We start from the raw sequence: 16,181 nt of genomic DNA, 5'->3' as shown, positions 1-16,181 counted from the left end.
GGAGATGTTAGGCAAAACCAATGCAAAGATTTTGTGACAAACAGCCTCAGTCTCCATTCACTATAATTGTATCCGAATTACTGAATAGAAGATAGCAAAGACTTGAAATGACATGGGGTATGTGATGACAGCATTTTTTAATTTTGAGTTAAAGGAACAGTTCACCCCAAAATAAAAATTCTGTCATCATTTACTCACCTTCGAGTCATTCCACATCTATATACAATCTTTGTTCTGATCAACATGATATTTGAAAGAATGCTTGTTACCAAACAGTTCTTGGCCAACAATGACTAAATTGGTCACACTTTCCTTGAAGCATGTATGTATAATGCATTATAAAAGTAGTTTAAAGCATTGTTATTTGTCTTTTAATGCATTGTAATATCTTATAAATAATTGTTATTACAGTTAATACATTTTAACACTTAGCAAGTCATTGTTACACTAAACATTTTAAATTGATTATAATTGGTTAGACCACCACTGGTTCGGCACCCCCTTATCTTCACTCGCTAATGCAGACATATGTACCCGCCAGAACCCTACGCTCTGGAAATGAACGACGTCTTGTCGTGCTAACCCAAAAATGTAAAAAAATCTCTCTCACGCACCTTCTCCGGATCGGTTTCACCTATGTGGAATGATCTGCCCGCTGCTATAAGATCTGCTGATTCTGTAGTCATCTTTAAAAATCGTCTGAAAACACATGCGTCAACATCTGACTGACCAGTTCTGACTTCTATTCCTTTTCTACTCTTTATAAAAAATAGAATTGTAATGCATTTGAACTCTATATGATACATTATACATACATGCTTCAAGGAAAGTGTGACCGAAAAAATTGCCTTATAAATTTCTTTGTTTTGTTGAACACAAAAGAAGATATTTTGAAGAATGTAGGATAGCAAACAGTTCTGGGGCACTTTTGATTACCATTGTCATTTTTCTTACTGTGGTAGTCAATGGTTTCAACTGTTGGGTTAAAAGCATTCTTCCAAATATCTTTCCATGTGTTCATAAGAACAAAGAAATTTATACAGGTTTGAAAGAACTTGATTATTGTCTGGGTCCACTGTCCCTTTAACTATTCCTATATTTGATTTTGCTTCTGTGATGACCACTTAGATGTAACACCATGTACGGAGACACAAATGTATATATGCTTCTGTAGATAGATTGTGGCGTTAACCTTTTTCTAGGAAAAATAATTGTTATCTTGTGTGTTAGCCCAAACATACTGTGTGTACCCTCTAGAGAGTCCATCCTTATCATAGCATGAGATTTTTCACACCTGTTACTCACTTCAAAGAAACTACCCAAGGCTGCTTTGGACATCTGGGCTATTTTCATCATATTATAAACGGCTTTACGGCTTGTGATATTTGTTTTAACTTTCTTTTTCATCTTGAGATAAAAGTTTTCTTTATATTTGTTTAACAAACTCATAACTTGATCCAGCATGTTCCCTGACTGAAATACATTGATCTATAACCACTGACAATGACACATTCAATTGTGTAAAGTCTTAATTAAATGTCTAAACAAGAAGGTTTTACAGGTATTTAATGGTTGGTCAATACAGCATCGTATACATTAATATTTTAATAGACCATTTTTTAAGAGTCTACAACATACAAAGTGTTTGATCAAAACTCAGTTTCAGCCCAAGTGTTTTAATCTCAGTATACGCGTTGTGTAACCTAGTTATTATAATATTTGTATCCTTTACCTAAATACCGATTGCTTTATCCGAGTGAAACTATCCTCACATAACATTTTCATCAATATTGTTTATATCAAAAGCATTAAAGTGATAGTTCACCCAAAACTGCCATCATTTACTCACCCTTTTGTCATTTCAAACCTGTATGACTTTCTTCTTCACAACACAAAAGAAGATATTTTAAACAACGCAGGCACCCATTCACTTCTATTGTAAGGACACAAAACCAATGCATATCAATGGTTGCCGGTTAACAACATTCTTCAAAATATCTTCTTTGGTGTTCTATGGAAGGAAGAACGTTTGAAATGACAAGAGGATGACAGAATTTTCAGTTTGGGGTGAACTATCACTAAGTGAAATTAACTGAATGGTACAAGATGAGGACTAACAAAGAAACCTACTATAAAAGTTATTTTAACTCAATTGAATTGTAATTACATTAAACTGACTTTAAACATCAAGTTGCTGGTACATGGTTACATGACTATGATTGTAAAGGAAAAAATCTCACTTTATAATGGATTTTATGCCAATATTGCAATTTTATTTGATGACATATGGAACTGAGCAGGTGCAATATGTACAAAAACCAAACAGACAGACACATGAAACAAAGCTAATGTTTACAAAAAATATAACCGGCCCTGTTTCAGGTTAGGGCACATAATCCTAACATCGGCCGCCGTGAATGAGTGAGACTCCTACCGTACTGATACCTCTGAATATTATAACTAGAACAACAGACCGAAAGAGTATGAAAGAGAGAGCGTAAAGGAAAGACAGAACCAGATTGATTTACAGATTAACACAAAACGAAAAGCTAAGAGTAATGTTGAATAAACTGTACATAAAGCCCAGCATAGAGCTTCAGGCACACCATAATCAATCCTAATATGAAAAATGACACTCGATAAGCAACAAATCTAGACAAGTTTGATTTACTCTAAGTGCAATACCAGTAGAGAGGAAAGTGTGGATTACTAAAACTTGCCCTAAAGGGATAATAACGTCTGTACCACAGCTTTTTGATTCCAGATGCTTTCTAAAAGGCAAATCGCTATAACATTATGACCAATTGAAGAACTTCATATAGACATATGAAATATAGTGGCAGCAAAAGAAAACAAGTTTGCAATTGCCAGTCTTTTTTTACGGTACGTTGACATCCTCTATTCTTCTATGACTATTGAGACATCTTTGTAAAGCTGCCCCTCAAGCTGTGTTTTATAAGCAGTGCATGAGAATGTAAGTATAAGACATTTGGCATTTTAGAAGACATCAACATCTATCATCTACATTGATCAGAGCTCATAAAAAAAACTGTTTTTGGAAGAGCAAAGTTAAACGGAGACCAACAGATACACAGAAATGACACCAGTTGACTCTGGACAAAAAAAATCGACACATTTGGAAAATAAAACGAATTATCGTTCACAAATTTGCCATGAACTGTTTTTAAGGCTTGGCACATTACCGCTATACATAGAACAACAAAACTATGACCTGTGTTTGCGATGTTGATATCTTCAAATGTTTCATAATTGACTCAATTAAAATGCAAATGTGTGTATTAAGTTAAAACGCACCAGTTCCATATGGCCATTTAACCAATCCTTCTAAAGCTCAACACCTTAAAAAACAAACAACAATGTAAACTGTAAAAAAACAAGATTGTCAATTGATATCTTTCAGAGAGCAACACAATGAACTTTACCACAGTAACATTACGGTAAATGATGGGGGCTGAACATATCCACAATGTAAACAAAACCGTGAAACAGAAACAGTTGAGAAATGTTCTCAGCATTAATGTGTGAATGACTGTTCACAGTCAACAATACGCCAACAAAAACGTGATGACTGGATTAAAAAAGTAAAGACGAATTGCTTTCTTTTGTTTGAGTAGGAATCGTTTCAAAAATGCTGTCTCATTAAAAGGCGAACTGGCTTAAAGCACTTAATATTTCTTTTTTGGGGTTGGGGATATCATAAAGCATGGGAAACAAAAACAACACAGTACAATAACACATTGTATAGTGGCTCTCATAATGACAATCGCAATTAAACCTTTATCACAAGAAAACATCAAAGGTGAGAAATGAAACAAACTGTCTTCTGTGGTTTATTTAATTCAACACAGCGGACAAATAAGCAACACTCGCAATTTTTTTAGTATAAAATGCATACATTTTTGCCCAGTGTCTCCACCATCTTTTGCCAAATGAAAGTTTGCATTTATTCGATTTCGAATTGTGAATATACAGTCAAACGGAAGAAGACTGGTCTGTTAAGCAAAGAATTCTGCTAAACCAAGTGCAAAGGTTTTTAGGGCATCTTTCAGAAACTAAAACCCCATGGAAGAGATTTGCAAAGAGGCAGCCGAAGAGATTTTTCTCAGAATAGAGGGACAATGATATTAAAAAGAAACAATTTAGTGGAGGCAACAAGTGAACTTTTTTTTGCAGAGACATTCAAGTTACAGTTTTTCCCGAAATATACTACATTATACAATGCTGGAGTATTGCCTTTTTTGATGTGTTTTCTACATACAGTACACTACGCTAAAGATTTTCCAAGTAGGGAAGACACAAAATCTTTCCAAAAAGTGTCCGATTAAATTAGCATGAACAAGTGAGAATAAATGAGATGACTCCGGTTGAGCCATGCTGCTCTACATGACCACGTGCGCTGTGGATCATGCTGGTGAAAATCAGTGGCTATTTCCACAGACCGAGACACACAAGTGACCTATACAGTATTGCTGTATTCTTACATCTTTGAGAGACACACACTTAAAGGCCATTGACTCCCATGTTTATAGTCCCATGATGTCCGTTCACTCTCAGGACATTAATATACAAAGTTAAGACAAACTCAGACGCGAAACACCTGTTGAGCTAGACAAACCGACAAGAAACATCTAAGACATACAGTGAGTGGGTTGAAGCCACAGACGCACAAAAACCGATAACAAAATGGAGGTGGGTTTCGCTTTGTTATTTTCTCTTATTATTATTAACGCATAAAATTCAAAAGTTAAATTACTGTACAAAAGAAGGTCACAAAACACTATTAGTGCTGGTTGATGAGTTCATTACACCTAGTTATTTCTTTTTGTCAATAATACTAGTCTAGTAGTTGGTGAGACACCAAGGCCACGATAAACGAATCCAATGACCAACGGAGTAAAGCTTCCTGCTTTTGGTGTAAGAGATACATACTCTTCAATTATAAAACAAGACAACAATGCAATAAAATATCTTTGGGTGTGTTCGTTTCTATTACACATTTAAATCCTCTAAATCTGAATGAAAACTTAAATTCAGGGAGCGTTACATATCAAAAATCGCACGTAAATGTTCAAAATGCAAGGCTTGGTTCCTCACGGCACATTTGTAAACCTCTTTTAAAGGGGTGAACTGAACATGGAACCTTTTGTTTAAAGTAAGGCCACATTTAGATACACATCTGGTAGAACATGTCTCCAAATTATTCATTTTTAGACAATTTGTCATGACAAAAATGCAAATGGAAGTTTAGGAAGACGAAACGCATTTCTGGAAACATTAAAAAACGTCATGGATATCATTAAGGAATTTGAACTCATGAGAATATTGAAAACATCCAACGCTACCAATATTTCCAAATATTTATATGCGATAACCTACGTGGGCTCTAGGATGTATGGACTACATTATGGCTGCCATTTCGAAAAGACATTGCATCAAAACCTCTAACAGGCGTCTATATTGTATGTTGTTTTCTGGTTAATATTCCCAAACAAGACATAGAAAGATGGCATTGTTTTCTGAGATGAACACGATGAAATGCTTAAAGGAAGCGTAGCGCATGTTGTAATGCAGGCAAGGCAGAGGCATTGCTTAAAGCTCTTCTCTTTTTAAAGACTTCATAAAAACTCATGGTTCAAAAATGGGCCATCTGAGTTTTCCCCAAATGCAAAATTAAAACAACTAAATCGAATAGAAAAAAACCTGTATTACAAAATACGAAGTATCAAAACGAATCCGCGCAAAAAGTCTGCAGCTATTTACAGAAGCCAGACGAAAATGGACGAAACAGAAAAGAAACGAAACGTTGAAATCTCAGAGGAGAAACATAACCTATTTGGTAACGAAAGCGTACTATGTTTGATATGAAAAAAAGGTATGGGGATCAAAAAATGTACCTTTACTAAAGCTTATACAAGATCATTGGTCCATAAAAATTGTCGTCCTCACAATTTCATGTGACCCTTTTTCCCAAGAGCTTAGACCTCCCGGCCATGATACATGTCACCCGATAACGCACTCGGACTGGAAGAAAGACAGTTTTCAATCGGAGCATTCTGTACATGGCTGACGTATCACTGTTGTGGTCTCATCTCCACATCTTTTACACCTTTAGGTGCTGGTGTTTTGACAATATGAAGATTTCTCTCTGGCATTGTTTATTGCTAGCACCAGACCGGCTCCTCATAGAAACCGCAAGATAGCTCAGGAGAGCCGTCACTCTTGGCCTCGCTTAATCCTCCATCTCCTCCTCTTGAATTCAATATGCAGCACTTTTACAATTAGTCTGTAGTCTTTATTTTTGTTCCGCGTTTGTGAGTTTGTGAGTGTTCCTACGTGTGTTATAACACCACGGCCGCGGCTGCATTAGAGGATGATGCCGTGACGGCGTTAGACGTGCTGTTTGGACCATAAGCCGTCTCTCCGTTCCCTTCAACTCTGTCACCAGTCGCGGAAAGTAAGCCGGCGCTGCCCACTCGAAGGATCGCTCCAGGCCGCGCTGCAATGCGGGCGGGGCCCGGGTTCGGGGGTGTATGTGAATGTGAGAGATGTCGAATAGATGAGACCGTCGCTACGGACCAGCGTTACGGGAACCTGGACCGGCTGTCGAACCCACCGCCAACCCTCGCGGAAGGCAGAGATGTCTGGAACGACGCAAAGTATGCTTTCTCCACACCTATCGAGGAAATATCATCTTTTAATAATTCAACTCACTGCCTGCAATATAATTAACTGACACGTCTAATAAAATAACATATTTGCTTTTCACAACTACATAAAGCTTTAATGTATGTTAGTACAAAAGCATGTGTGGTCTATAAATTTACGGCCTGTAAAATCTAAACATGTCATTTAACAGGTTATAAATGAATGTTTACTTCAATGATCTAGATGAGTAAAAAAGCATGGAAAAATTACACATGCTAGAAACTAAGGTACTGTGACAAAAGTTTTATAAAATCATATACATTTTTAAATAAATAAGAAATTATAGAATAAAAATATTAAAAACGTTAGATAATAAAAAAAACACAATTTAATTGAAATGTATGTAAAATATAATACAAATTATACTAATAAATAATGATACATTGATAAGATAAGAATTTATTTGTGCATAAATAGTTCAAGAAATCTATTTAAACAATCAAATGAAGAAATGAATAATAAAATCAAGAAAGGATAGACATCTTTAAAAATACAAATATACACTATTTACACAAACTTTGTAAATTGTTAATCACAATTTATTTTAATCACAATTTTCTATTTCTGCTAATAAGGCTTTAAAACAAAAATGTGAAACTAAACCTCAGAAGACCATTATAAATCTTCAAACACAAATCTAAAACTCTTAAAATAAATGTTTTAAAGCCTCCATGACTAAACTAAATGTACCATTATTAAATAATACACGGATATCTACAGTGTTTGTAAAACAAATAGCCTCCATACCTGTACATGGTCTCAGCCTCTACATCGCCAAACCACACGCGCAGATTTGGAGTGAAGTTCTGTCCTGTCAGCTCCAGCATTGCTACATCTCCCCCACCATTTAACTACTCAAACACAAACATAAACCAGGTGTAGACACTATAGAAGACATAAAACACAAGCTACTAGTGTAGGGTGTGTGTGCACGACTTGTTACCTGTAAGCTCTCGACCACAGGCACAGGTGTGACGGGCGTGTGTACAGGGCCCATGCCCTCATAGAAGGTGTATTCTGCTTTATCAGTGCTGATGATTGTCCAGGAGGCACCATCATTTATCATCTCTTTATTTGGTTCCTTTGGGCATGGAGTGGCCTGCAGAGCACACACACATACAAAATGATAAAAATGTAAAGGAGGCATGCCTAATAAGAAAATGGACATCATTGACCATTTTAACTCTTTGAATGAAAGGCCATGTTTCCTTGCTTTCTTTGTTTCCTCTCTGGACAATGTTTTTGAAATTGATGACCTGAACCAAACATCAAAGCAAAAGTAGCTAATAGGAGCCCAGAATAGATGGTTTAAAAAGCATCCCCAGCTGGATGATAAAATTGATGAGAAAACATCTTGTGCTATTCTATAGATAAGTTGATTATTGTGGAATGAATCCAGAATGAGTAAATAACCTTAAACGTTCGATAAATAGTGTAAATTTAGTCAAACATGTTCTGGTGGCTTACTTGAAATTGGATGATCCTCTCTTGAGAAAGGCACAGGTACATCCTCTCTGTATCCTTTAGGTAAAAGGCACACTTATGCAGCTGAGAGACAGGGTCATCAGCGTCCAGTAAGGCCGTCTGTTTATCCACCTTACGGATGACCTAGAAAGGAAAGGCATATAAACATCTCCAAGTGGTTTTCAGATCATGTGAATAAATGGAGGACAACGGCGAGTCTTACCAGTCTAGGCAGAGCCATTCCTGTCACAGAACACACGAGTTTGACAGTCTGGCCGTAGTGAATGTAACCGTCTCTCACAGTGAACTCCTCACCCTCAGACTCCTCATCATCCACTAAAAAACAAGACATGCATATGATAAATGAATCATATACAGTTTTTATTTAAGTGCCAACCTAAGGCTTGTATCTACATTGTAATTTGCAATGTAAACCAAATATTCAAATCAGTGCATAACTTTATTCATAATACTTTGTTATTACAAAACACTCACAGAGGTGGATGTAGAAGGCTCCCCATTGCTGTGAGCTGGCGTGGAAGTTTCCTCCCTCTACGTGAAGATATCGCGTACTGACCGTTTGAGAGCGAAGTCTGTTAAATAACGCCACCTTCGTTCCTGATGCTATACAGACTGCACACAGAAGACAGACAACTAATCATAAACACAGAAACTACAGACTCGACATCAGTGCACATGTTCTTTTCTCCAGTTTTTTTGCTATTAGCAAAAAATATAAACCGTCAAACAAATAATGGATGTATAAATTATTTCGTTTCGTTTAGGAGAACAAAATATATTTTGATATTAGCTCAAATTGAAATACAAGCAATGTAATGTGTGTAAATATGCTTATTACAGCACCACCTAGTGGACTTTACAGTTTGTAATTCATAAAGAGTCATTGATGAATGTTTAGATGAAAAATCTGAAACACAAGTCTATAAACGTTTTATGTAACTTTAAAGAATTATTACGGCCAAACTGATACAGTGATACACTAAAACCGATTGTTTTACAATCCACAATACCCTCAGAACATCGGCATTAAAAAAAACTAGGTGTATTTGTCAAAACAGTTAAATTAACAAATAAATGAAACAAATGCTTTGACTTTAATGGTCTCTACAATGCAATGCAAACACATTTTTGAATTATTTGATTTGTGCTTTGAAAAGTCAGGATAAATAGCAGTCTTTATGACTATTCTTTATAGTATAGTATACAAGAAATAAAAGCGAGAAATATTTCAAGTGTAGAGATTCTGAAACATTTTTAAGAAAATAACAGAGGATTGTGACCAAGCAGTAACAACACATTTTGAGGCTTGGTACTCATGTGAGAGGTGTAGCTTTGCAATATTTAACATTTAAAGAAAACAAGACTTTTTTGGAAATTAGGTTAGTCTGTGTCGTCCACGAGACATGACCACCTTAACGCCTTAACATCATCCTGTGATGTCCTCCAGGTCATAACCAAACGTATGAGTGTTTGTTGTGAGTGTGCTCTGGGAGGTGGACACTTACGGTCGGCGTTCTTGAGGGACTGTTTTTTTTTGGAAGGTTTGGAGATGACCTTGATCCTCTTGCTCTGGAAGACACCGATGTCTGCGCTGTTCCCGTAAAACATCTTTACAGACAGCATGAAGTGCTTGCGTTTGTCCGAATCTGAGATGTACAGTGTTTTGGCTGTGCAATAGTTCTGCGGAAACGAGACAAGATATATACATTCATGAGGGAAAAAGCATGCTTATCGTGTTCCTTTTGCCTTTACACTATCTAGCTTAAGTTTCAACAATTGTCAGCATTTCATTTTGCACGATTAATCGTGATTGATCACATCCAGAATAAAGGTTTGTGTTTACATTTGTCTTTGTACTGTGCATGTTCATTTTGTATTTATATACACATACACATACATGCATATATTTAAGAAAAAAGTATAAAATATAACAATTCATGAACGTTTATTATTTAATTTAATTTAATTTAATTTAAAAATGTTTTGTAAGTATAATTAAATACATGTAAATATATCCTAGATATGCGTTTATAAATACAAAATTAGCACACAGACATAGATTCAGGGTTTTTCCCATATTGAATTTTTTTTGGAAGCCTCCAAAACACATTTTTGTGAAGTGTTTTCGGTGTTAACTTCTATCTTTTGAACTGTCCTAACAGCTGTGATTGACACACAGCGTGTCTGCTAATCTCCGATTCACGTCTTAATGACTCCTTTGAAGCGATTCATTTTAATGAACGGTTGATACAACTGATATGTTAAGCACTGAACTGAAGAGACTCACTGTCTGAAAAGGATGGGATAATTACTTTTTTAAATACTTTTTGATGCCCCCAGAGGGCAAGAAAGGATTGAGAGTGACAGGTATTATCAATGACATATACCTATTATGTAACTATATCAAATATTTCTTTGCATATATTTTGGATTTTTTGTCAAAATTGGGCTCGCTGTTCAAGAGTAGGGTACATTTGAGGATGTGGCGTTAAGGATGCCTCATCGTCCCTGTTAAATATGAATATGAAACATCTGGAAGGTTCAAAAACCAATGTTAGATTGCTCTACGTAGATTTTTCATCAGCTTTTAATACTATTCAGCCCAGTGTTTTAATAAAGAAATTAATTTCAGAGTTTAAATTAGAATTCAAGATAGTGGGGTGGTTATTCAATTTTTTAAGCGATGTTAAGCGCATTGAGTACCCAGAAAAGCTCTATGTAAATGTAATAAATTATTTTTATTCTTATTAAGCGACAGAAGGCAGAGGGTGAGAGTAAACACTATGAATGTTTACATGTTGTGTTCAATAAAAACATGAAAACGTATAATGTTTGTGCGGTATTAGTTTAAGCAGACTGTGTTTCTCTATTGTTGTGACTTATGACCAATTTATGAAGAAATCCAAGTAAGCCCAAAGGGTTCACATACTTTTTCTTTCAACTGTACATTTCTGACCACTTTTAATATTTTTTCCTTATTCATTTTTGAATACCTTTTTTATACAATATCAATTTTCTTATTGTAGGGTTATATAATTTGCCCTAAAGAATGTATTTAACTTTGCTAAATCTGTCATTGAAGATTGTACTCATCCACTGTTCCGTGAGTTTAAAATCCTTCCTTCTGGTGTACGTAATAGTTTGCCTAAACTTAAAAGCAATCGGTATAGAAACTCTTTTACTCCTACTGCTGTAAGGGTTTAAAATTTGTGATGTTTTTTTCTGTTTTATTTGTTTGTGGTTTTTTTGTTTGTTTACAAACTCTATTTACACTCCTTTAGGATTATAATAAACTTTGCACCTTGATTTAACAAATGGATGGATGACTATGTTCATCAGCAACCACCGAAGACCAATTTTGACCCAGGAAAAATCGTAATATTACGCAAACACAAACTTTAATATGGATGCGATACATTGTGCCTAATCGTTTGACAGCCCTTCTTTTTTAATCATGACATCTGAGTAAAAGAGTGTGTTACCTTCCCCTCTAAGTTAAGTTGCTGCATCTCCTGATCGCTGTTGCCGATGCCGATGAAAGCGCATGGCTGAGACTCCTGCTCCGAGCACCCGTCTCTCTCCATCTGCTCTCTCTTCTGCTTCCATCCGCAGCCCATCAGATACACACACGGGGGAGGACAGAAAAACCTAAACAAACAAAGAAATGTAGACGACTGTTCACAATGCGTCTACAAAAATGCACTCTATGCATTTTGCCAGTGCTTTTATCCAAAGCAGCTTTTAGTGCATTCAATCTACACATTTTTTTTACTATTATGTTGGGATCAGACCCATGTGTTTTGTGTTGTTTACACAATGATCTAATAGTTAAAGGAAGCTTCACCCAAAAATGTTAATCCTGTCATCATTTATTCACCTTCCAGTTGCTCCAAATCTGTATAAATCTCTTTGTTCTAAAGAAAACAGAGAAAAATATTTGGAAGAATGCTTGTAACCACCCATTTTGTCCCTTCATTGATTCCCATGGTAGGGAAAAATATTTTATCATTTTTTGATCTGTTGAAGACAACATTTTAAAGAATGTAGGACTGCAAATAGTTCAGGGGCACTTTTGACTACCATGGTATTTTTTCCTTCTATGATAGTCAATAGAGGGCAAGATCTGTCTGGTTATAATCCATCCATCCCATCCATTTTCTACCGCTTATCCGAACTATAGAGGGCAAGATCTGTCTGGTTATAATCCATCCATCCCATCCATTTTCTACCGCTTATCCGAACTACCTCGGGTCACGGGGAGCCTGCGCCTATCTCAGGAGTCATCGGGCATCAAGGCAGGATACACCCTGGATGGAGTGCAACCCATCGCAGGGCACACACACTCACTCATTCACTCACGCACTCACACCCTACGGACAATTTTTCCAGAGATCTGGTTATAATCATTCTTCCAAATATTGTTCTTTATGTTCATCAGAACAAAGACATTTATACAGATTTGGAACAACTTGAAAGTGAGTAGATGATGACAGATTTTCATTTTTGGGTGAACTGTCCCTTTAAGTTAAAGTCACAGTGATACACGCCTCATGGAGCAACCATTTTTAGCCATGACCCATGTGTATTACCTCACATCATCACTAGGTGGCAGCAAAACATGAGTTATATTGCTACATCTCACACGTTCAGGTCAAGAAACCACCATGATTACAGTCAAACACATACAACAGGAGCAGGATGCACACCTCGCCACGCATCACAAAACACTACAGGAACCCACAGTGATCCACCAAATCTGAGCCCCCTGATGGTCTCGATCCACGTCACCGTTTCTGCATGCGTGTGTATTGTGGCCTAGATCGTCGAAGGGACTTTTAAGCAAACAGATATCAATCAACCCGACCACGAGCGCATCAGCACGAAATTTGCACTTGACTTTCAAGTCGAGATGTCTGCGGCTGAAGTTATCAATCACCGCACATCTGGGAGAGATGCTTGTCTAGACATGAGGTGGGGGAATACTTATGACACAAAACTGTAGCTTATATTCACCAACAGCGTTAACTTGTAAATACAAGGGGAAAAACATCAGCTCTGTAACCAAACTAACCCACAAACAAAGTCCAGTCAGACTAAAACGAGCTGTAGACCAGTAAGCCGACCAACTTGAGGCCACATGACACAGTTTGTATTTCATTTGGCATTTTCCGTACTAGCGTCTTTAAACAGCAGAAGGAAAAGTCTTGTCGCTTGGTGTGGTCGGATGTCTACTTTCACATCCTACTTTTTAAAAATTCATTTCTTAGAAAGGACCATCAGACTGGTGGGTTGATCTGTACCAATGTTTCACAACAAGGAAATGTGCTGGTTTACTCTATCTTATGATCTTATGACGTCACCGTGACAATCAGTCAGTGTGAAACCACATAAAGCTACAAATATAACTACATTTCTGTAAAACTTGGGTGGGTTTTTGCCAATATAACAAATCTGAAGGAAATATGATTGACGCTTGCTCACACAAAAAAATTCAGCGACGCCCCCAGCAACCACCCTAAAATACGGATGCTGTTGCTGGGGTGCTTTGGGTGGCTTTTTGAATAGTGTTCCATCCACCAGCAAGAATAAAGATAACACGCCACTTTTCAATTTGGTGTACGATCTGAGCGTCATTCACGTAGCATTACCATTTTAAAAGTCAATGGGGTCACAAGGACACTTAAAGAAGCGGAACTCGCTTGTCGGCTTCACATACATTTCCAATTTGAGTTAAATGATACACTTCCCCAGACATAAACCGTCTCTGATCACAGAACACATGTATATCATTTTACAAAGTGATCGCTTAGCTTTTCTCTCTGGCTCTCATTTAGTATTCTGTTGCTCTTGACAAGCGGCCAGGTTTTGGCTGTGTTCACGAGCAACAGCGTCGTCTCTCAGCCAAGTGAGGGCGGCCGAGCTGTAACCGCGACATCGGCTCCCCAGACGCTCTTTCTGTGCAGTTATCATCCTGTCTCTCTTTCCTCTGACCTTCTCTCCTGTACTTCCCTGACTCGTATCAACTCTCCTCCTTAATCTTTTTTTTTCTTTTTCCGTCATTATACACTGTCTCATCTTATCAAAGTTATCTCTCTCTTGCTTGTTTTTTTTTGTATTTTTCCTTTCACCTTTTCCTCCGTCCTCCATTACTCTTTGTTTTCTCCTCTGTTGGGACTGAGATGACCAGCTATGCAGAGTGCAAAGGAATGGAACAGAAAACAGGGGTCTTAAATGCAATGCAACTGCTGAAGATGTTTGTCAGATGCAATACACATTCATAGACCACCCAGAGCATGCTAACTCAATCGTTTCATTATTTTAGGGGCTTTTATGTGCTTTTGGGACAGCACAGTAGATAGGTGACAGGAAAGTGTTGGGAAGAGGGGAGCAGGATCAGCAAAGGACTCTTAAGCCGGGAACCGAGCTTGGGCACTAGTATTGACTAAAATCACCAGGTCTATTGACTGGCCACTTAGTAGAAAGAAATGTTGGTGTTACAAAAGGTCATTGGTCCGCATCCCAAAAACATCTGCAATATGTATTAAGGTAAATAATGCTTAGTTTTCTCAGTTACCAAAAATAATCAGTATTTGTTACATTTGGATAATCAAAAATGTATAATGTGCAACATTTCTTTTTATGGTACCCCAGATAACCTGCACGGATTGTTCTCCCAATTCATCCTCGACTTGTTTCAAACCTGTCTGGTTGAACACCAAGAAAGATATTTGGAAGAATTTATAGCAGCCACCAATTCTGAGGCACCACGGACTCCCATAGTATGAGAAATTGTCATTTTTTTGTTCTGTCGAACACAAAAGAAGATATTTTGAAGAATTTAGGAAAGCAAACAGTTCTGGGGCACCATGGACTACCGTTTTAAATCATTCCTCTATGGTAGTCAGTTTAGCCTCAGAATAGTCCGTTTCTAACATTCTTCCAAATATCTTTCTTTGTGTACAAAGAAACATAACAAAGAAATTTGCTCAAATAGATGGTGAGTAAATGATAACAGAATTTTCATTTTTGGGTGAACTATCCCTTTAAAAGATATCAAAACAAACTGATTAGTTGCTTCACGTGTCATCAATAACACTTCGGTCCTGTGTGTGAAGTTAAAACGCGAATCTTTACCTTTTCTCATTGCCGTATGATTTCTGTGCAACTTTAGCGTGCAGGATGAGCACAGTTTGGTCTCCTCGTTCCTTCAGGTAATTCCGCATGGCTTCTCTGAAAATCACATAACGAAAGGAAAAACATTTAGTAGGAAAGACAAAGTATTAGTGCTTACAATATGACCCATGACAGATAGAAGATTATCACAGATAAAAACGTATTACTGAAAAAGGTAAGATTCACTATTCTTTTTCAAACATTTCAGCACTACACAACTGTCGATCTGCATTGCCTTTGTGTGTTCTGTTTTCAATGTGGCAGTTTCGAGTTTTCAAACACATCTTTATGTTTCTGACCTGCAAAACCACTTTTAAAGCAGTAGTATCAGAGAACGGTCTGGTGAAAGCATGTTTAAGTGTGTGCCTCTTTAAAAGAGAAAGGCCTGAATGTACTTCAAAACCCAAAATCTCCAGAGCTCGACTAGAAACACAGGCCCAAGTTTGATTAGCCAATCCTCTGGTGAGCGCAACTATGTGTTGCTTGCAGAAAGCACACAAACACTGTGGCCAAAAACCTCAACTTTCCAGCTGGGGGTCTTTAAAATAAAGAAGAAGGAAAGAAGGGGGGTAAGAAAAAGGGCAAAAGGACAGAAACACGCGTGTGTTTAAAACTGAAACGGCACAAAATCTATTAGCTCATAATCGAAGAATTTCGATTCCGTGTCAATGGTCCAATTACCTCAGTAAACTGATGAAAAACATCCCAACATGTGCACACTTAAATTAGCTCGCGAAATGTGTGGAAATTTGACGGATTTCAAGGAAACCTACAAAAACAGCTTGCACCGCTATTTA

At 37.1% G+C, this 16,181-nt stretch overlaps 1 protein-coding gene across 1 annotated transcript in view; it reads right to left on the bottom strand.

Annotated features, from left to right (window-relative positions):
- Window positions 1–1,990: 1,990 nt before the first annotated feature.
- Window positions 1,991–16,181, bottom strand: part of rbpjb (recombination signal binding protein for immunoglobulin kappa J region b) — a 43,768-nt gene continuing 29,577 nt past the window's right edge. The window contains 10 exon segments of the mRNA XM_056749455.1: window positions 1,991–6,509; window positions 6,511–6,694; window positions 7,474–7,577; window positions 7,670–7,825; window positions 8,194–8,334; window positions 8,414–8,526; window positions 8,686–8,823; window positions 9,717–9,891; window positions 11,694–11,859; window positions 15,346–15,441. Of these exon segments, the coding sequence (XP_056605433.1) occupies window positions 6,360–6,509; window positions 6,511–6,694; window positions 7,474–7,577; window positions 7,670–7,825; window positions 8,194–8,334; window positions 8,414–8,526; window positions 8,686–8,823; window positions 9,717–9,891; window positions 11,694–11,859; window positions 15,346–15,441 (1,423 nt within the window). The 3' untranslated portion in view covers window positions 1,991–6,359.

The sequence above is a fragment of the Triplophysa dalaica genome, chromosome 1 (assembly GCF_015846415.1).
Source record: "Triplophysa dalaica isolate WHDGS20190420 chromosome 1, ASM1584641v1, whole genome shotgun sequence".
Classification (NCBI taxonomy): domain Eukaryota; kingdom Metazoa; phylum Chordata; class Actinopteri; order Cypriniformes; family Nemacheilidae; genus Triplophysa; species Triplophysa dalaica.
Note: the sequence above shows the minus strand (reverse complement) of the source record. Positions and strands in the feature narration are given on the sequence as shown.